This window comes from Micromys minutus (assembly GCF_963924665.1).
Source record: "Micromys minutus genome assembly, chromosome: 19".
NCBI lineage: Eukaryota > Metazoa > Chordata > Mammalia > Rodentia > Muridae > Micromys > Micromys minutus.
The window spans coordinates 10,512,483-10,533,634 of NC_137954.1; the positions used below are offsets into that span (position 1 = coordinate 10,512,483).

General features: G+C 43.0%; 1 protein-coding gene across 1 annotated transcript; it reads left to right on the forward strand.

The window, feature by feature from the left end:
* Positions 1–7,413: 7,413 nt before the first annotated feature.
* On the forward strand, positions 7,414–19,920 carry BZW1 (basic leucine zipper and W2 domains 1). The gene is made up of 12 exons (XM_080933021.1): positions 7,414–7,490; positions 8,477–8,550; positions 10,744–10,920; positions 12,329–12,423; positions 13,587–13,652; positions 14,154–14,289; positions 14,586–14,695; positions 14,817–14,987; positions 15,840–15,986; positions 16,564–16,702; positions 17,294–17,416; positions 17,828–19,920. Exons 2-12 carry the CDS (start codon positions 8,487–8,489, stop codon positions 17,857–17,859), a joined length of 1,260 nt encoding a protein of 419 aa, XP_080789147.1. The 5' UTR covers positions 7,414–7,490; positions 8,477–8,486; the 3' UTR covers positions 17,860–19,920.
* The last annotated feature ends 1,232 nt before the right edge of the window (positions 19,921–21,152 follow it).

The following is a 21,152-nucleotide window of genomic DNA, read 5'->3' on the forward strand; positions in this document are numbered from 1 at the left end:
CACCAAGAAGCATGAGGAATATTTGCACTCTTGTCTTTCAGGTTTTCTTTGACAAAAGAAAACAGCCTACTCCCAGCTCCATTCTAGAAGAGCAAAACTTAATACTTGATCCATCTTACATAACTGGGTAAATAGTAAAAAAGATAGATTTCCAGTTAAGATGCCAAAAAGTCAAAAATACTTGGCAGAAATAGCTGGAGACAGAAAATTAAGTTCTTACACAACCTGGAAGGTCAGGTCAGTAGCCCCCTTCCCTTGCAGGGACACCACACCATAGCTCCTTCGTTCTCTGTCATATCATCTTTGATGTCAGTTTCTAGCTAGCTGGCCTTGCTCCAAAACATTCTGCACAAAGCCACCCGGACAGCCTTTCTCACCTGTAGCCATCCTCCTATTGCTACTGGGTAAGAGAATCAGCAGGAAAGTGACTTTGTCCAGAGGAGCTGACCTGTCACCTGTGCAGTAGTCACCAACTGCCCCAAAGTGAGTCCTTTTCTCTGAAGAGGAGACAAGTGGAGTTACCCATGCTCCACCCACAGGATCCAGTCAGGCTGAGAATGGGACAGAACAAGCTTAGCCAGAGATGGTCTGCTGGGAGTTGGGCTCTTGAGCAAGGAGCACAGGCTGAAGGGTGGTGGGGCAAAGGAAACTTCACAGCCCTGGCTGCTGAGCCCCTTCCTGCTGCCAGGCTCCTGTGAAATCTCAGGGCTTCTTCTTTGCCAGGCATCCAGTGGGCCTGCATTCATTCCGAATGGCTTCCTGCTGTTGCCAATGACCATGTGCTGGGTATCCTAAGCCTCAGTCTTCCACAGCTCTAGAGGCTGGAAGACTGGGCCCACATTGTCAGTGGGGCCATGAGTTCCCAGCCTCTTAAAGTGGCTCCTAGTGTTCTTGGCATTCCCTTCTTGAGGTTGTATCACTATCTCTGTCCCTGTCACTACACAGCTTTCCTAGTGTGTCTGCGTGCTTTTCCCCCTTCCTGTTTCTCATTAAAACAGCAATCATTGGACTTAGGGCCTATCCTTGTCAGGTATGACCTCATCTTGACTATACCTGCAAAGACCTGATTTCCAAATAAGGCCACATTCTAAGATTCCAAGTAGTCATAAGTTAGGGGGAGGGAGGCACTGCTCTATACAATGTGTAAACCCTGCTGAGGTTAACCAATACAAGGACAATCTTAAGTGAATCTCTCTCCTTTTGACCCCATGGCAGTTGGTTCTTGCATGTGAACTTTCCCCATATTCACACTGATGCAGAAGCTATATGTGTATTCATTCTTCACCAGTGTGAGACTTTCACATGTTTGATTAAGGAAAGCCAACTGGCCAAGGCAGTCTCTAACACAAAGTATTGATTCCAAACCAGATGTGGTGGTGCACACCTTTAATCCTAGAACTTAGGAGGCAGAGGCCAGTTTGGTCCAAGTGAGTTCCAGGACAGCCAGAGCTACGCAGAGAGCCTCTGTCTTGTTCCAGGTTGCACAGGAAGGGATGGCATAGGCAGAGGAAGCAGGTTGCAGGGCATGGAGAGTGGATTGGTTAGACAGTGTCTGCTTAACATGAACAGAGTCCTGGGCTCACGTCCCAGCACCAAGATAAGATGTGGTGGTGCACAGCTGTAATCCCAGAACTTGGCAGATGGAGTTCAAGGCTATCCTCAGCTATAGACTGAGGTTGAAGCCAGGTTGGGCCATTTAGAAAGAAAAAGGGGGGAGAGGGGGAGGAAAAGTGAAGGTCCTGGGGCAGGGTTCTCAATCTGTGGTGTTGTGACCCCTGAAGCAAACCCCGATCCCCAAAAATATTTACATTGCAATTCACAGCAGTAGCAACATGACTTTATGGTTAGGGGTGACTACAATGTGAGGAACTGTATTAAAGGGTCACAGCATTAAGAAGGTTTGAGAACCACTGTCCTAAAGCATGTCTCTGTTGCCTCTTCTTCACCTAGGAAAGGCAGGCACAGACCATCCTAAGAAATTACCAGAGTATTTCCCAAAGAGACTTATATCTGTTTTTAAACATGCTCAACATTGCTCTTCCGAGGTTCTCAAAGACCCTGAAGCCACAAAGCCCAAGTGTTTCTCGTGTAGCAGAGAACTCAGAGTTCCTCATGGAATTTGTGTTAAGCTGTGTTGAATGTATATGCTGAATTATCATACAGTAGTCCATATGTGAGCAACTATGTATGAGGCAGCGGTGGCACACACCTCTAATTCCAGCACTCAGGAGGCAGAGGCAGGTGGATCTCTGTGAGTTCGAGGCCAACCTGGTCTACAGCATTCCAGGACAGCCAGGGCTACACAGAGAAACCCTGTCTACAAAAACAAAACCAAACACAAATAAACAAATAAAGAAAAATATAGAATGTGATTGGAATTCAGAACAATGGGCATTTTGTTTTTTCCAAAATGTTTATTGGGATGTCTTCTGATTCCTTTGTAAGCCTTACTTTTCCTCTGTAGGCTGGCACAAGACACTGGAGCAGCCCCACACAAAACTACCTTTAGTAGGTAGGCTGAAGACTATGGGGATTTTATAGAACTAATACATTTCATACTCATGAAGCAGGAAGTTGACACTTCCCATGTTTCTTCTCCTCCCTTCTGGAGAGGGATGAAGGAGATCCTTTCCAAGAAGCAAGTTCTCATAAGGAGGTCGCCACCACCAGAAAGCCATACTATAACTTATTATTTTAAAAATAAGTGGGACTCAAACCAGGAGGGGTTAGTGCACACTGTAATCTCAGGAGGCTGAAGCAGAGAGGGTCACTGTGAGTTTGAGGCCCACTTGGGCTACATAGTTAGACTCAGTGTAAACTAACAGACCCTAAATAGGCATTAAGTTTACTTAATGGGAGTCCATGAGCTTCTTTTAGAACAGGAGTAATCAACTACGTTGTAGTTATTTTATTCAGAGACAGCTCTACACACAAAGTTGCACTAAAAAGTATATAATATGTATATGATAGATGTAAAACTAACTCAGGAGAGATTACTTCCTCTATAGATCTAAGATCTATTGTGAGGCTCTGATTATTAGGCCAAGTGGTAGCAGTAATAAAGAATGGAAGTAACAGTACTGTTAGTGTTTTCTGTTACTATAACACATATCAAGAAGGAAGGTTTATTTTGGTGCAAATTGTGAAGCCATGCCCAACGACTAGGAAGGGAGCTTTGGTTTCTTATCTCCATCTAAATGAACCCCATTCTAGGCCATATTTGAGGGTATGACCACAACTGCAACCCAGACGGGTCTCCCTTCCAGTGAACAGCTCTAGAGCTGGATCTCTACATTTTTTTCGTAGTGAAAATGAACCACATCAAAACAAAACAAAAAACGCTGCGGGTGTGGCGGCACTTGCCTATTAATCCCAGTACTTGGGGAGGTAGAAGCAGGTGGATTTCTGTGAGTTTGAAAGCTTGTCACTGCTGAATAGTAAATTCCAGGTCAGCGAGAGCTACATGATGAGACCCTGTCACAAAAGAAAAGGGGAAGAGTCAAAGGAATAAGGAAAAAGAAAACAGCCTATATATCTAGCCCACCTCCTCAAGAGAAAGCTATTTCCCCTAAGCAAAGGAGTATAATCTAGTTCTAGTCCTTAGTAGAGACAAAACAAACCATTATGTCTTGCTTTCAGAGTTAATCTAGAGCTGAATGTAGTAACTCACACCTTTAATCCCAACAGAGGCAGGTGGATCTCTGAGTTTGAGGCCAGCCTGGTTTATAAAACAAGTTCCAGAACAGCCAGGGCTACACAAAGAAACTCCGTCTCCAAAAATGAAATAAGCAACCAACCAACCAAAAAAAGTGTTAATCCAGTTGAGCCTGTCAATCACCTTAACTAACCCTCAGGAAGGCGGCCATACGGAAGAGATGGGAGATACCATTATCTTAATGAGATGGCGCCTTTTCCTTCCCAGAAGCCCCACTACTGTGTAGCTGTAGAAATGTGTAGCTTTCCTTTCTTTAGAGCACTGGCCAAAGCCTAAGCAGGCCTTCTCAGGTGGCATTTGTAGTTTCTTATCACTGTGCTCCAGCCACTGTGACGTAGCCAGTTGGGTATCTGCAGCTGCTTGCCAGTCTCCAATGCTGACCAGGTTGACCCTACTCAAAAAGGTATGTCTGTCTCTCATCTTTCTCCTCCTAGTGGCTGTTTTCTCTGTCTAATAAAATTGTTTCCAAGCTTCCTACCAAGTTCATTTATCAGTTTTTATTATGGAAACTAAGTTCCCAATGAAGGAACTCCAGTTTCCCTGGTATCATAGGCTTCCAAAGTAGGACTCTCCAAAATTTCCAGTAACACCATAAGATACAGGCATGAATGTGGCTAATATTTTACCAGAAACTTTATTATTTTCATGCAGGAGCAGGCAAGGTTAAATGTTACTGATTTTTTTTTTACACTGTTCTGTTTTTGTAATTTGGAGCATTTGTGTGTGTGGACACACACTGGCCAGTGTGCATTCAGAGGTCAGAAAACAACTGGTGCTCTCCTTCCGGCATGTAGGTTCTTGGCATGGAGGTCAGATCAGCCTTGGTGGCAAGAGCCTTTGCCAGATGAGCATCTCACCAGCCCTAGGAATGTCCTTAAATGTCTGTTTTCAAGCTTTCCTATGAGAAAACTAGCTCCCCTTAAACTTCTTTATTACCTTTTCTTTCTTTCTCCCCATGACAAATTCTGTGGTTGTAACAAATGAACTGGCTTTACAAATTCTGTGCCTGCCCACTCCACAGAGGCAGTACTAAAACTACTAAGAATCAGACACTGTTCTTGAAACCGTCAGTTTAGGAGAAAAGTTCATTGTACACATAGCTCAAACATCATAAAGCAAGTACAACTTTCAGATGAAGTTTAAAGAAGGAATGCATTCACTTTAGATGTAGCTATTAAGGAAGGTATACAGGATGGGGTTGGGGGGATGGGAGTAGCTAAGGTACACCTAACATAGTAAGAGGGTAGATATGTGTCCTGCCTAACCGAAGGATGAAGTTGTTAGGAAGACTTTCTACCATAATGTAGTTAATATCCAATGCCACCAGACTACCACATCTACTCCCACAGATACTGCTGAAGTTGTAAAACAGGATGCTTTCAACATACCATTCCTAGTAAGTGCAACTCCCCATCCAAGACTGTGCCCCTGAACACCAGGTTGTTTTTATAACAGAACATATTTGGATATTTGCATGTGCACATATATAATAATATGCATGTAGGTGAATGCATCTACATGAATTTTCCTGGTTTTCTACCTAATTTACTGGGATAAGATCTCTTTTTCTTGATAGAGGACAAGCTATTAGTGTCTAACTGATTGACTTGAAACTCACTACGTAGATCAGGCTGCCCTTGACCTCACAGACTACCACTGCCTCTGTCTCCTGGGTGCTGGGACTGAAAGTGTGCACCATACCTGGAGCTTGAATATATGCCTTGTCTAGCTAGTTTACCTTGTCCCACAGACCCTTCCTCCACTTCCTTTGTGCTGGAATTACAGGTAGGCTGCCATGAGCACTTAGCTTTTATGTGGGTTTTGAGAATTAGAACTTGAGTCCTCAGAGTCATCTTCCAAGCCATATTTGACTGGACCCCATAAAGCCACCAATGGTGTAAGAAGGCTGAAAGTGGTATTCCTGTGGTCTTTCATGAAAACCTAGGAATTCAGACACTGATTAGAAGGGGCCTGAACTGGAAATGTAAAGAAAGACACAGTGTAACAAGAAAGCCTCATTTTAGTTACAGGAACAGAAATCCAAATCATCTGAGCTTGGTGACTTGATGTCTCTAATCCCAACACCTGGAAAGTTGATACAGGAGGATTGCCTGGGCTACATAGTAAGACCCTGTCTCAAAAATACAAAGACAGGGTATAAATCAGAACAGTACAGGAAAGGAGATAGAATTGGGGGCTGTGTCAAATGCAGAGGTGTTGACCTGGCAGGTTATTATATATTGGTGGAGCCAGGCCGCTGGGTTCCAATCATTGGCAAATTAACGATTCCTTTTCTCAACAAGACTAACAAGAATGTCAAGGTCAGAGGGCAATTTCAAAGACTTAATGCAGTTAGGTACTTAGGAAAATGTCGGCTACACACACTACACAAACATGGCTTTTTAACTAGTGAAATATTGTACCCTTAACAAGTCAGGTACAAAAATAATGTGGGGGACATGGTAGTCTTATGCAGAGTATAAAATGAGACTTATGCTGGCATTATGCTCCATGGCCTTCCTATGTCCTTCTGGCCCCCTACAGTACTACCTCCAAGTCAGGCTCTTGAGGCTAGGCTATCTTCCCACAGCTGCTGTTCAGTGCTCTGACTGCTGCATTTACCTACCAACTTGAACAGAAAAGAATAGAGAGCCAAGATCCAACAACTGCAGCTTAAATGCTTTAGAGGCAAATCTGAAACTCTGAATGCTCAAACATGTTAAATCCCAGTGAACAGAGGCGCCTTCCATGCGTGAGTACGAAAGATTAAAGGTGTGAGTTCAGGGACGGCGGATGGCAGAAATACAAAGACTGTATTTATTGAGAAACCCGAATGCCCAGAGCAAGGTTCTAAAGAGACCTGAACACATTAAATATTACGAAGCAAGGAGGGTGAAGACTAAGACGTAATTTTCCGTTCAAGTTGGTAGGTAAAGGCAGAGTATGGTAAGAAAGAGAAGTTGGGACAGGGAAAGGTATTTTAAGGACAAATCCTGATGGCAGGGTTTCTCTGGTAGCAGAGGAAAAGGGCGCAAACCGGATGCAGGCACCGTTTTATCTGTTGTCCCCGAGAATATACCTTCTGAAGGGCCTCATCTCGGAGACTTTGTGATAAAGGCACATTTTTGGGTCCTACACCAGACCCAACTATAAACCCTGCGGGTGGGGAGGGGGGCCTAGCAATCTGTTTTTAACCAGTTCCCAATCCACCGCAGTCTGGGGACAAGCACCACTTACAAGGAGTGGTGACAGGCGGGCGTCAGACAGGCCCTTGGCCCGCTGCTATCGCAGAGCAAGGAGGCCCGGCTGCAGTCGGGACCGGGCGGAACCCCACGGCACCCCAGTGCCCCCCACCCCCAGGCTCCGGCTTCCGGTCTGGACTGGGATGGGGCGGACTGGTCCAACTCGCGGCCTTCAAGGGGCCACTTCCCACTTCCATCTCCGCTCCGAATATGGAGGAGGCCGGGCGCTGCGGAGGAGGAAGGAGGACGGGCTACCCCGATACAAGAGTCAGGGCAGTCTGGGGCTTTAAAGCGGGATGGCGACGCCTACCACCCGCTGTGCTCGTCCGTGCCCCGGAGCGGCCACCCCGTCGCCCCGGCAGGGAGAGTGCGAACTAGCGCAGGGTAGAAATCTCGCGATAGCAGGCCTCCGGGGCGGGGGTGGTGCCTCTTCCTCTCCTCCTGCTCGCGTTAGTTCCGGTCGCAGAGGAGACAGCGCCGCAGTTGCCGCCAGCTCGGGGATTTCTGGCTCTTTTCTCTTCGCCTTAAATTCGGTGAGGCGAGCGCGGCGCAGCGCCGGGGGACAGCGGCGCGCCGTGGCCTGGCGGAGGGCGAGGGTGGCGGTGCGGTTCGGAGGGGCCGGCGGGACCCGGGGCCTGGATTCGTGGCCGGGGGCCGCCGCTCTGGAGGGGCCGGCGAGGCCGCGGGGCGCCGGGGTGGCGGCGCGCCCCGTGTGCGCCCCGGCCGGCCTGGGTAACAAAGCCGCCGCGGCCTCTGTTGGGTGATGTACGCGTGAGGGGTTCGGCGGGCGGGGCGCAGCCGCCGCCACCACCGCTGCGGCCTCCGCCTCCGCCGCTGCTTTCGCGGGAGGGCGGGCGGATGTACGGGGCGGCGGGGGCCCCGGCGCGCAGCGCCTCGGCGCCTGTGGTCCGCTCGGCGCGGCGGCCACCACCGCAGGCGACAGGGTCGGTGGAGAAGGGCCCACGGCGTTCCGGGGCCCGCCACCCGAGCCCTGCGAGGCGGGAGGCACGGGAAAGGGTGTGGATGTGGAGACACGTGCCCGGGGAGGAGGAGGCGGCTTGGGCTGTAGCGTTTGCGGCCCGCTCTCAAGTTTTGCATCTTGGAAGGGTGCAAGCGGTCCCGGCGGCTCTAGGCGCCACTTTGGAGTGAGGGTAGCGCTGTTCAGGAGCTTTGTCAGATAAGCTCGTGACCGCGGCAGTCCTCTTTAAGTTCGGGTTAGTTAGGAAAAGTGGGAGATGCAAAGAGCCATGTAGAAGAGACTGAGCAATTAGGTTTGTGATGGGCCATTTGCTACCAGACAGGGTGATACTAAAGTGCCTTATCAAGGTGTAGTTCCAACAGTATCATCAAGGGTTTCTTGTAGAGGGAAACTTAACCTGCACCAGCTCTATTGCCTGTTAACTGAAAGTGTGCTGGGTTGCCGTAGTTGTGATTTTGACTTAAAGATTTGATACTTTGTTTCAGAAGTTAATATCACTGGCACAGGTGCTATTAAGGCCTTCTTTCCCTTTTTTTCTAGGGTGTCTTTTATGAATAATCAAAAGCAGCAAAAACCAACGCTATCAGGCCAGCGTTTTAAAACCAGAAAAAGAGGTAAATATTTGTAAATCTCCTTAAGCTTTCAGACATGTATTTTGGTTTTTCTCACAGTCAGCTGCATGTTGAACAAGGAAGGCTAAAAGAAAGGTGACACTCCTAAAAAAAAAAAAATCACTAGTTTCACCTAGACTTTGTGGAGATGTGTAAAAGGGACTCATTTATAGAGTGTCTAACATGGTCTGGGCCTTGGAAAAAAATGTGTGGGAGGGAAAATCAGGTTTTAACTTACAGAATTATAGAATGGAATTCACATTAAAAATATTTTTTTTAATTTCTGTCTTTCAAAACCAACAAAAAAGAGTTTGAATGGTATTCTTTGAAAATACACATTGGCCAGGCATGACGGCACATATCTTTACTCTTGGCCAGTAAAGGGAGGTCTATTTAGTGAATTCCAGGCCAGCTAGAGCTACATAGGCTCATAGGCTCAAATAGATGAAGCACACATTAACTTGTTGAATAGTTTTGAGGAAATGGAAAACAGGCTACTACTTACTGTCTTAAGTTTGTTTTTGATTTCCTACCTTTCATAGAAAGTCTGACATACATATGACAGCATCTTTGTATGTTCTTCATAGTCCCCCCCCCCCCCCGTGGTGAAACCAAAGTACTTTTATCCTAGCGTTTGTAGGTATAGATTTAGCCAGTGATTTTCTTAAACTAAAGCAGTTTGTCAATAATGAAGAAAGCTATGTATCCTCTGAGTTTATAGATTCCTAGCATTGTCCTGATAAAATTAATTGTAAAACTTCTATTGTTAGCATCTGGGAGATATTACTTCCTTAAATCCAGATAAAGATTGTCCCTGCCTTGTGGTGTGGCATCTGCCTGTAACCCAGCACTCATACCACTGAGGCAGAAGTTACCATTAATAATGGGACCAGCCTAGGATGCAAAACACCCTGTCTTTAATTGCCTCCCCCAATAACAGAAAAGGACCATTTATGGCCTGGTTCTGGGTATAAATCCATGGTTGCCTGGAGCTAAGACAGGACTTTGAGTATAACCAAGAGAATCTTGAAAAAAATAATTTTACTCTGACAGTGTAAAGTAGTCAGGAATCATCTAGTCTCAAAAAGACAAAACAGATCTGGGCAGTGGTGGCAGACGCCTTTAATCTCAGCACCCAGGAGGCAAAGGCGGAAGGATCTCTGAGTTCAAGACTGGCCTGGTCTACATGCTGAGTTCCAGAACCCTGTCTCGAAAAAAACTAAAGAAAGAATGAAAAAACAACAACAAAACGGGTGGGAGTATATAATTCAGCACAGTGCTTATTTGATGTGTATAAAGCCTTAGAATCTTATTTCCAAAGCTTAAGATATGGAAAGTGAAGGATCATAAATTGAAGGTTTGTTTTAGGTCACCCTGTAGCAAATGAGACTCTGTCTAAAAACAAAGGGACCAAAGAGATGACTAAGTAAAGTGCTTGCCATCCAAGCATGAAGACCTGAGTTTGATTCTGATATCCACATCAAGCCTGTGACTCAGGTGTGGATGAGGCAGACAGGATCCCTGGAACTTGTCTAGGTTCAGTGAGAGGTTGTCTGTCTTAAGATGGATACAAGCTAGGAAGACACTGTATCTACCTAATGGCTGGGCTAGACTGTAGCTCCAGTCTTGTGTACTTGTATATATTGTCAAGACAAGATTCTAAGTCAGTCCAAGGCTAGGAAGATACCCAGAACCATGTCTCAGAAAAAGAAAGAAAGGCAGAGGGGAACTTGAGTGTAAAATTTTTCAGAGGAATAAAGTAGACCTGATACAAAAAGGTTAGTGTTCAATAGTCTTGTTTTTATTTGATTTTGAGACAGGGTATTCCTCCATAGACCAGGCTTTTGAATTGAGATCCACCTTGGGTCTGCCTTTCTAATGCTGGGATTAAAGGCTTGTGCCACTGTGGCTGGTATAGGTTCCTTAGAGCCGTCTGGTTACAGCGGGAACAGGAAATCCTAGGATATTGAGCTTGCAAAGTGGAGCAGCCATTTCTTGACCAGATAAGTCATCCTGTAAGAGGCAGGTTTGCAGGAGGTACTGGATGTGTTTAATCCTTTTTCTGTCATACTTTGAGTCTTGGGTACCTACTTGCCTTTTTCCAGGTATTGAATGAAAGTCGGTAATTTGGTTAACTTATTTGCTGGTTTGTGCCATTTTGATAACTTCTTGAAACTTAATTTTTTTTCTCTTCAGATGAAAAAGAGAGGTTTGACCCTACTCAGTTTCAAGACTGTATTATTCAAGGCTTAACTGAAACTGGTACTGATTTGGAAGCAGTAGCTAAGTTTCTTGATGCTTCTGGAGCAAAACTTGACTACCGCCGCTATGCAGAAACACTCTTTGACATTCTGGTGGCCGGTGGGATGCTGGGTGAGTGTCTCAGTTTGGTGGGCCTAATTTCAGGAGGTACAGAGAAAATGGAGAAGCCAGGATGTGAGCTTTTGACAGGCTCAGCAAGAGGAATGGAATTTAGTGTGCTGTTTCTCCTCTTTGTAAGCTAAGGGTTGGAGATTATGAGATAGGTTGAACTCAGTCTCAGCCTTTCCACCTTGGCAAGAGCCCAGTTTCCTCAGATCCCAAATGCTGGGATTACAAATGTGAGTTACCATATCTGGCTTCAGCAAACTTTTTTAAATTTTACTTATTCTTGCTTTATGTGCATTAGTATTTTGCCTGCATGCATTTCTGTTTGGGGATGTCTGTTCCTGTGGAACTGGAATCACAGACAGTTGTGAGCCACCATGTGGGCGCTGGGACTGAGCCCAGCAGTGCTCTTCACCAAGCAATCTCTCAAGCCTCTCAAACCTTCTGTTTTTTAAGTACTTTACTAAAGGGATTTTCTTTTTCTTTTTCTTTTTCTTTTTTTTTTTTAAGATTTATTTAATATATATGAGTACATTGTAGCTGTCTTCAGACACACCAGAAGAGGGCATCAGATCCCATTATAGATGGTTGTGAGCCACCATGTTGTTGCTGGGAATTGAACTCAGACCTCTGGGAAAGCAGTCAGTGCTCTTAACCTCTGAGCCATCTCTCCAGCCCTGGAATTAATTAAGTATACAGAGAAGAGAATTCTTAGACGGCCTTTCTTTTGGGTGAGGGATAGGGTTTCACTTGGATACAGCCCGGGCTACTGTTGACTTGTAAATTCCTCTTAGCTGCCTTTCTTGATGGTTATGATTGTTATAATGTGGCTATTTGTTATAAAATAGGGTTCTGAGTTATTTGTGGTGGCATATATACATATATAACTTTAATCTCGGTATTCAGGAGCTCACAGGTTCAGGCCACCCCGGGCTAAGTGCAAGATTCTTCTTTAAAAGAATAGGAATTGATGGTACAATGTACCTCCTTGGAAATTTAACATTTAACTTTGTGTGTGGGAAGTTAAATGTGACCACAACCAGATCTGAACATCCTAACTTAGCCTATTTGGCACTGTTAAATGTTGATTCATTGAGATTCTTTCACTAAAGATGTTTGGAATTTTTTCTTACGTGCACGCGTGTATGTGGGCGTGTATAGTAAACATGTGTGGTAGACTTGGCAGCATACGCCTTTACGCTCTTTGGGTAGGGGGTGCTTATTTGCTTGCTGTATACATTTTTTGTTTTATTTGTACATAATGAGCCATCTGACTATTTGGATTTTAAGTTCATCTTTTATTGGAGTGTTACCATATTATTTTATATTGGAAATCCTTACAAGTGTGTAAGGCTGAAACGATCACCTAATTAAGATGAAGGTCACTGCAGATTTACTGTTAAGTCTTTCTTAGCCCCAGGTGGCACACTGGCCGATGACATGATGCGCACAGATGTCTGTGTGTTTGCAGCACAAGAGGACCTGGAGACCATGCAAGCGTTCGCTCAGGTAACGTGAGACTGTCAGCCGTAGAGCTATGTGGGCAATACCTGAGGTACAAGTCCTACCTGATTTTACAGTTTAAGGGTGTAGGTCTTAATGAAATATGGTAGATTAGAAATCCTATATTCAGGAATCAATTTGCTGTGGTTTGGGGTTCGTATGTGGGTTTGTTTGTATTTTGAGACAAGGTTTCTCTGTATAACAGGCAGTCCTGGAACTCACTTTGTAGACTCACAGAGATCTGCCTGCCTCAGCATGCCCAGCCTTTACTCTTTTTCTTTTTTTCTGAAAAAAAAAAAGTTTTTAAAAATTATGGGTATGTACATATGAGTGCAGGTGTCCTCAGAAGCCTGAAGGCATCCGCTCACGAGTAGCGGCACCAAACTCCTCACTGCTTGGGTGACTACTTGGTAGTCACCTTTCTAGTTCCTAGATTTGTTTCTCTAGAATTACTCTTTAAGAAAGGTGGTAAGCCAGGTTAGCACATGACTATAATCCCATTGAAAAATTGAGGCAGGAGGATCAGGAGTTCAAGATCATCTTAGGGTGTATAGTGTGTTCACTGTGAGCCTAGGCTGTAGAGCCTGCTTGAGTTGGCATCCCACTGCCATACAAAGATACTAAGCTGGACATGGTAATTCATGCCTGTAATTCCAACTCTGAGGAGACAGAGGCTAGATGATTTGAGGTGGACTTGGGCTATTTGTAGGGAGACCATGTTGAACAAAAATGTTGGTTTTTCTCTTGTGATCACTGTATTAAGCAATTCCTTTCATTTTGAAGAAAAAAATATGTTGATCCAGGCTGGCCTGGAACTTGCTTTGTAGCCTGCCTTAGGCTTGAACTTAAGCAACCCTCATGCCTCACCTTCCCAGTGCTGAATGATCTGTTGCCACCGTCAGCTTCATAGTTAGATATATATCACAACTCGTCGGCATAAGCAAACTTTAATGTATCTAGCCCTGAAATTTGGTTTCTGTGTATAGTTGTATACAAAACTTATGGTTGTATTTTGTGATCTTAGTATTATTTGAGCAATAGTCTTAGGTTAGCATATACTGATAGAAGTTACTAAGAAGTGATTATTAAGTGTTTATGTTTTTGGGGTGTGATCAGATTTTACAGTAGAGTTCTTTTCAGTTCTAGAAATGACATTAATTTTCTTCTAGGTTTTTAACAAGTTAATCAGGCGCTACAAATACCTGGAGAAAGGTTTTGAAGATGAAGTTAAAAAGGTAGGAAGAGTTGTGTAGGACATGTACTTAGCCTACACAAGACCCAGCATTTAGTCTCTAGCAGCCTCAGATTAGACTGTTGTTGAAATGCCATTTGGGGAGTATAACAGTTATTTGTTGAAACACTTAAAACTTACATTGTCACTTAGTGTTATGTTTGAAAAAAAAAAAAGGCAGTTAGAAATCTAGAGACCCTTCCTAAGATGAATGGTAAAGGATCAGAACATAAGATGCTAAAGAAGTTACTTGTATTCCATTTCTATTGCCAAATCTTTCATAAATGGATGATGTGGCAGACAGAATTAAGTATTGGGCTTTGTTCTAACTTTTCGATATTAATAAAAACTCTGAAGGGCAAGTTTTATTGTTCACATTTAATATGTAATGAACCAAGATGGAGATTGGCTCAAGATCCTTGAGTTAATGAGTCTTATCATGGAGATAGAAATGTGAATAGTTGAGCCTAACATAATGCAAATGCTCTTTTAACCCTGTTTACAGTTACTGCTCTTCCTGAAGGGATTTTCAGAGTCGGAGAGGAACAAGCTCGCCATGTTGACTGGGGTCCTTCTGGCTAATGGAACCCTTAATGCATCCATTCTTAACAGCCTTTATAATGAGAATCTGGTTAAAGAAGGTAATTAGGTTTTGAACTGTTGTCACTGCATGTCTCACTGTTCCTGTGGTGTGCGTGGATATTAGTGTCTGATTGGAGGTAGGGAGGAACTTAGAGTGTTCTTTTGGGAACTACTTGGGGTGCAGAATAATAGCAGGTTACCATATAAATTGTCAACTGCTACTAGATCAGTAGCAGATGGCAGAAGAGGGGAGTTGGGGTAAAATGGTCTCACTGACTTAGGAAAGGTGGGGTTTAGGTGGGTGTGGAGAAACTGAGGAACATTGTCTGTTAGACAAGTGACTTTGTCTTTACAGGAGTCTCAGCAGCTTTTGCTGTAAAGCTCTTTAAATCATGGATAAATGAAAAAGACATCAATGCAGTTGCTGCCAGTCTTCGGAAAGTCAGCATGGACAACAGGCTGATGGTGTGTGCCTTTCCTTCCTTTCTTCCAACTTGATAATGATGTAATGATAACACCTGTTCTTTTTATCTGAAAACCTTCTCTTCCTTTCATGTAAAAACCACTTAACCGGTTGTTCTTTCAGGAGCTGTTCCCTGCCAACAAACAAAGTGTTGAGCACTTCACTAAGTATTTCACTGAGGCGGGCCTGAAAGAGCTTTCGGAGTACGTCCGCAACCAGCAGACCATCGGGGCTCGGAAGGAGCTCCAGAAGGAGCTTCAGGAGCAGATGTCCCGCGGCGACCCATTCAAGGACGTAAGCTCCTCTTCAGTGTGTATGTCTGCTTCTGCACACATGAGTGTGTACACTGGTGTCTAAGGAGGTTGGAGGGGACGTAAGCTCCTCTTCAGTGTGTATGTCTGCTTCTGCACACATGAGTGTGTACACTGGTGTCTAAGGAGGTTGGAGGGCTTGTTACCCCTTGGAACTGGAGTTATAGGTCTTGAAAGAGCTCTTTACTGCTGAGCTAACATCTAGGCCCATTTAAGCCGTTTTTAAGCCTATATAGTTTTACATAAATGTTTTTGTTCATTTATGGTTTTCTCAGAATGAGTCTGGATTAATAATTATAGAATTGAACTTCCTTTAGCCTTTTTCATATGCTTATTTTAAGTTTTATTGATACCCAGAGATAATAGCTGTGAATGTTTTCATTTTTCATTTGGAACAAGTTTGTTTTTTGTCATTTCTGATGGTTCTTACATTTATCTAGGGTGGGCATGTGTGTGCACTTCTCAGCAGATGGTCTGGGGAGTCAGCCTTGGGTTGTGAGGCTCAGTCACAGGTACCTTTATCTATAGCCACCTCACCTGCCATAGCCAGTTTATGCATCCAATCGGTTGGATTTTAAGATTCTGTCCTGTGGCCGAGGTATTTTGTTTGTATGTGGTACTGGTGAAGTTTGTTGCCAGTTGGGAAAGGTTGGATAGTTGGTTTGCCTGCTTATCTCAGCATGGACTCACTATACAGCTCTGGCTGGCCTCAAACTCTGGTCCACCTGCCTTTGCCTTAGGAGTGCTGGGATTAAAGGCATGTACCCACCACACCTGGTTAGAAAAGCACTTTTATTTTGTAAAAATAGTTTACTAAGTATGGATTGTTTTTCAGATAATTTTATATGTCAAAGAGGAGATGAAAAAAAATAACATCCCAGAACCAGTTGTCATTGGGATAGTCTGGTCAAGTGTGATGAGCACCGTGGAGTGGAACAAAAAAGAGGAGCTTGTAGCAGAACAAGCCATCAAGCACTTGAAGGTATTGGCATTGTGAAGCTGTTACATTTGAGGTGGGGTGTGGAGACGATATCTGTCGAAGGTTCTCAACCTGTGGGTTTTGATCCCTTTGGGGGAGGTCAAATGACTCACAAGATTTGCCTCTAAGGACATCAGAAAATAACACATCACGATTTATGACAGTAGCAAAATTACTGCTGTAAAGTAGCAGCAAAAATGTATGATTTGGGGTCATTACACCATGAGAGTATAAATGGGCTGTAGCACTGGGAAGGTTGAGACCCACTGCTCTAAGGATTTGCCATATTTGTGTTGCTGCTGGGCAGTCTGTCCGTAAATCAGCATTACTTGGTATTAATAATGCTTTTAAGGCTGACTTGGATTTATTTGGGTCATAAATTAATTTAAGTCTGATTTGATACTGCTGATGGAATGTCAGAAAATGGGGAGTTTTTTTTTTTTTTTTTTTTACTCCACTGAAGTACATCTTGAATTTTTTGCTCTATAATTTTTTATTCCTAATTCCCAGTGAACTGATGACAGTGGTAAAGGTGTGAGATTTATAATATTTAATAAGTAAGTCACTCTTCTTTTCAAAGCAATACAGCCCTCTACTTGCTGCCTTCACTACTCAAGGTCAGTCTGAGCTGACTCTGTTACTGAAGATTCAGGAGTATTGCTATGACAACATTCACTTCATGAAAGCCTTCCAGAAAATAGTGGTGCTTTTTTATAAAGGTAAGTAAATCATTCGTTCTGTGAAAGTTGATTAAAAATACTGGAAATAAATAAGGAGGAGCTGGGGCTGGAGAGATGGCTTAAGGGCATTGAGTCCTCTTACAACCATCTGTCATAAGATCTGATGTCCTCTGGTGTGCTTGAAGATAGCTACAGTGTACTTTTAAAAAAACATGAACTCCCTGTATTTACAAAGTGAAATCTGTGGTTGGATTGAGAGTTGTTTTACTGTTTTGTTTTTGAGTTTGCCTATCACTGTTCTGTTGACTGGCCTGGAACTTGTAGTCAAGCTGATGTGCAACTCAAAAGATCCGTATGCCTCTGCTTCTACCTCCCAAGTGTAGTGCTAGGTTCAAAGGTGTTTCCCCACACCCAGCAGAATTGGGTTTTTTTATTTGGTACATTGCTTTAGAGAACATCTATGAACCTAATTCACAAGGGAAATACAAGTTAAATCCATAAGCGAGACCCTCTCTTTTCCCCACACCCTGCCCTTACCCACAGAAAAACAATCCAGGTGAATTGTACCTTATGTGGTTCTGTAGATGGGTTATGTTCAAACTTGCTAATATAAATGACTGTTGTTTGTAGCTGAGGTCCTGAGTGAAGAGCCCATTTTGAAGTGGTATAAAGACGCACATGTTGCAAAGGGGAAAAGTGTCTTCCTTGAGCAAATGAAGAAGTTTGTAGAATGGCTCAAAAATGCTGAGGAGGGTAAGTCTTTATGTAATTGATGGAAATTGGGTGGTGGTTTTTGGTTTGTGTTGAATGACTTACCTCCCAGATGCTAGATTCACCAGGTATAGGTCAGTTACTGGAAATGGGTTTGGACACGACACAGATTAATCTTCATACACATTTCTTCCAGCTGCCTGTGGGGGGTGGTGTGTGTCTGTGTCTGTGCAACTCTCCTTATAATGGTGGTCAAACTCTGGTTAGACAACAGCAGGTAACTTACTGCTCTTACCATTATGGTGTCTTACACTAAACACTAGGGGAGTTGACATTTTTGAGATATATAAATATGTACTTGTTCTCAGTTGATATCAGTCAAATTCTGAAATGATTATAAAGTTTCAAATAATGGAAAATGGATATTTAACTATTTTCAAACTCTTTTTTTAGAATCTGAGTCTGAAGCTGAAGAAGGTGACTGAATTTTGAAACAACATCCTCAGTAAAGCAAACAGGAGTTGTAGATAAAATGTCATGTCTCATGTGTCCTGGTTCTTACATCTTCCTACCTCCCTATATCAAGCATGATATAAGGGCTTTCATGGCAATTTTTATTTTAACTGTTTTTATGGTTACTGGAAATGTTGGGTTTGGTTTCTAAAACCATGTGTAAGGAGCTACAGGAGCCGTAGAATTGAATCTGATGTTGCATTGGTTTTCAGTTACCTTCTACCTCCTGTATTTTCTACTGTAATAATGTGATGTAAGGCCTTCCGCAATGAGCAGTTCACTTTATTCCCTGGGTTTTCTATATAAACAGTTTTCAAGATATGATTTGGTTAAAAATAATTTGTTACAAAAGATTCTGTTTGCAAATTAAACTGTAAAAGTATCTATCCAAAGTCTCAAAAGGCAATGATTTGTGTGATAACTTAGTGTGTCCAAAGCCTGCTCACCAGTGACAACCCTGTAGATGACTGAATCCATAGCATGGATCCTGGCGTTGGTTATATGTGAGCATTTCCTTATATTCTTGACCCCAGATGTTGTTTGATTTCTGGATTTCATCCTTAGTAAAGCCATGGAGAGCAAACCTAAATTTGAGAACTACACATGGCAGAGGTAGGAAGGAAGAAGCTATTTCCAGAAACTTCTAGGTTCATTTGCATCTTCCCAGGTAGAACAAGCAGACAAACCTCATACAGTTCTACCCCAGGACACAGCTTAGACAAGGAGGGAGTTAAGATGTCTTGTCACTAACCCATGAGATTGTTGGGAGTGCTTTGGGTGAGCCTGTCCTAACAGGATCTGGGCAGGACTCCGTTTCCTTTAGTGAAGGTAAAGGACAGGCATTAGTGGTCCCCATTCAGTTGTCTGGGCCTGGCCTCATTCTACCTATATACAAGTACCTAGTAACTCACCCTAGTTGTCATTTTTTTTAATTGCCATGAGCCAAATACTTTAATTGATTAATCCATTTATTTTACTGGCTGCCTTCATTGCTTTTATTTTTGCTATCCATTTATAGTTGGTAGGGAAAAATGTAGCCCCCTTTTTGGGAAAGGCTAAAAAAGTGAACATTTTGAACGTTTTTTGTTTTTGTTTTTAAATTGGTAAAAGAAAACAGAATAATGCCACCAGAGACTTGAATGGAAATTGCCCGTTTTGAAGGTGCCATTCTTAGAAGCCAAGAATTTGGTATTTTAAAGTTTATCTTGAGAATAACATGTAATATAAATTGAAATAAAGGTGTAGCAACCTTAAGAGCATTATAGTGAAAACATTGGTGGGTGGGGTGAATTTGTAAAATGAATGACTTTGATAAAGTTTTATGCACAGGCAAATGTATTCATTAGATTCTGTGTAGTGATCTGCTTCCTTTGTAATTTGTAGTCCTAAAAAGATTTTTTTTTAAAAAAATAAAGTCCATCCTTACATTTAGGCTTTATAGACCAGTCTTTTTATTCCCCCCATGAATCCCATTTGATCCCTAATGGTGTGCTGTATGTTGTGCTTTCAGTTGTCGACTGTATAAGCATTAGCAACAATTGTCCTTAGGACTTGCAGACTAAACACCTCACAGATCCAATGTAGCTAAGACTACGTTGCTCTTTCTACACCCAGATCCTTGCATGTCAGCACCATTTATTATATGCTGTGTGGAGTCTTCCAGAACTACATTATGATCTTCCATCATTGATGTTTTCCCCTTTATACACAGTGTTTACTCAGTATAATAGCACATGGGTAAGGCACCTACCTGTGAGTGCAACATGAAGGGATTTATGAAATGCCAACCGATAACCTCCAATATGTAATTCCTAATAGAGATGTTAAAACTGTACTCTAAATCATGATTGGGTAATTGTCCTAGAAATATTCTGTTCTTACTAAATTTCCAGATACCAAAACACCACATATTTTACTCAGCATAATGATTGATGGTGAGGGGAAATGCATGTGACCAAGAGATTATAACAGTGTTCAAGCTTTTTCCATTATCAAGCCCCCAGAAACCTTTTTCCCTAATAGCACCCCAATAAATTTTAATAGAGATACACTATGTGCTGTGTCTGTGCTTTATACATGAAACATTTTTAAATATCCTATAAATGTGAACTTACTATTGAGCAAGTGTTTTAATAATTTGTTACCTTTTCAAAGTGTGTCCCGTCTCAGCTCTGATGCTGGGGTTTGAACCCAGGCTTGTACCACCAAACCATTTTGAGATGGCCTCATTAAGATGCTCACTTGGGTAGTAGGCTGTAAACTCTGAACCACCGTTCCTTAGCCACCTGTGTAGTTAGGGGGGCCTAACCCTGTAATAGGCAGCTCATGGTCTGTGAGTCACCATTCAGTTTGTACCTTAGGCTACCACAGGCACCAAGCAAAGCATGTCTTCTTGGGAGCTTTGTAGATGAGTGGAGAGAAAGGCAACTTTGAGGCTAGTCCTTCCTGGCAAACCTGGAACTGCCTCTTCCCAGTGCTGGAATTAGATGTGTATTCACCAAACCTAGCATGAAACAGGTTCTTGATTTGGTTGTAGATTTATCTTGAAATCATTACATGGTCCATTTCAAAGTGGACAGCACCAACCAGAGAAATTTTTGAAATTTTACCATTTTTTTTATTGCCATGATAAAACACCACTGACCAAGGCAATTTATAAGAGCATTTCATTTGATTATGGGTTTATTGTATGGCAAGTAGATACAGGTGTGAGAAGAGCTTTCAAGTTGTCCCAACACTCAGGAGGCAGGGCACTGAAAAATGTCACAGGTTTTGCCTCAGTACAAACAGCCTACCACCAGATGTACAACCCCAAATCCTTTGCAAACAGGATTTGTGAGTAGAGGAGTGTTTTTAAGCAGACACCCACATTTGTCAACTGTACTGGGCTTTCAGAACCTAGTAATTTGGCTGATGTGAATGTAACAAGCCAAAATTTGGGTGTACATTACTGAACTATTTGTAAAATCTTGTAATTCTCAAGTACTGTGTGAAATGTCTGTATTAGTCTTTCTCAATCTGAAATAATTCTATCCAACCAGTATACTTGCTAGTAAACTGAGCATGGTGATCAACACATGCTTGCAGTCCAGCATGGATGAGAAAATGGCAGGTAGATCTGAGTTTGGCCAGCCAGGAATACATAGTTTGTCTGGAAAAACATTAGAATTGGCTTTTTTTGGAAAAGGTGGATTACAGAGGATTGATAACTCTTGGTGGGTGTAAACTGGTCTGTGACTCAGCAGTAGTCTTAGGTGTGATGCCT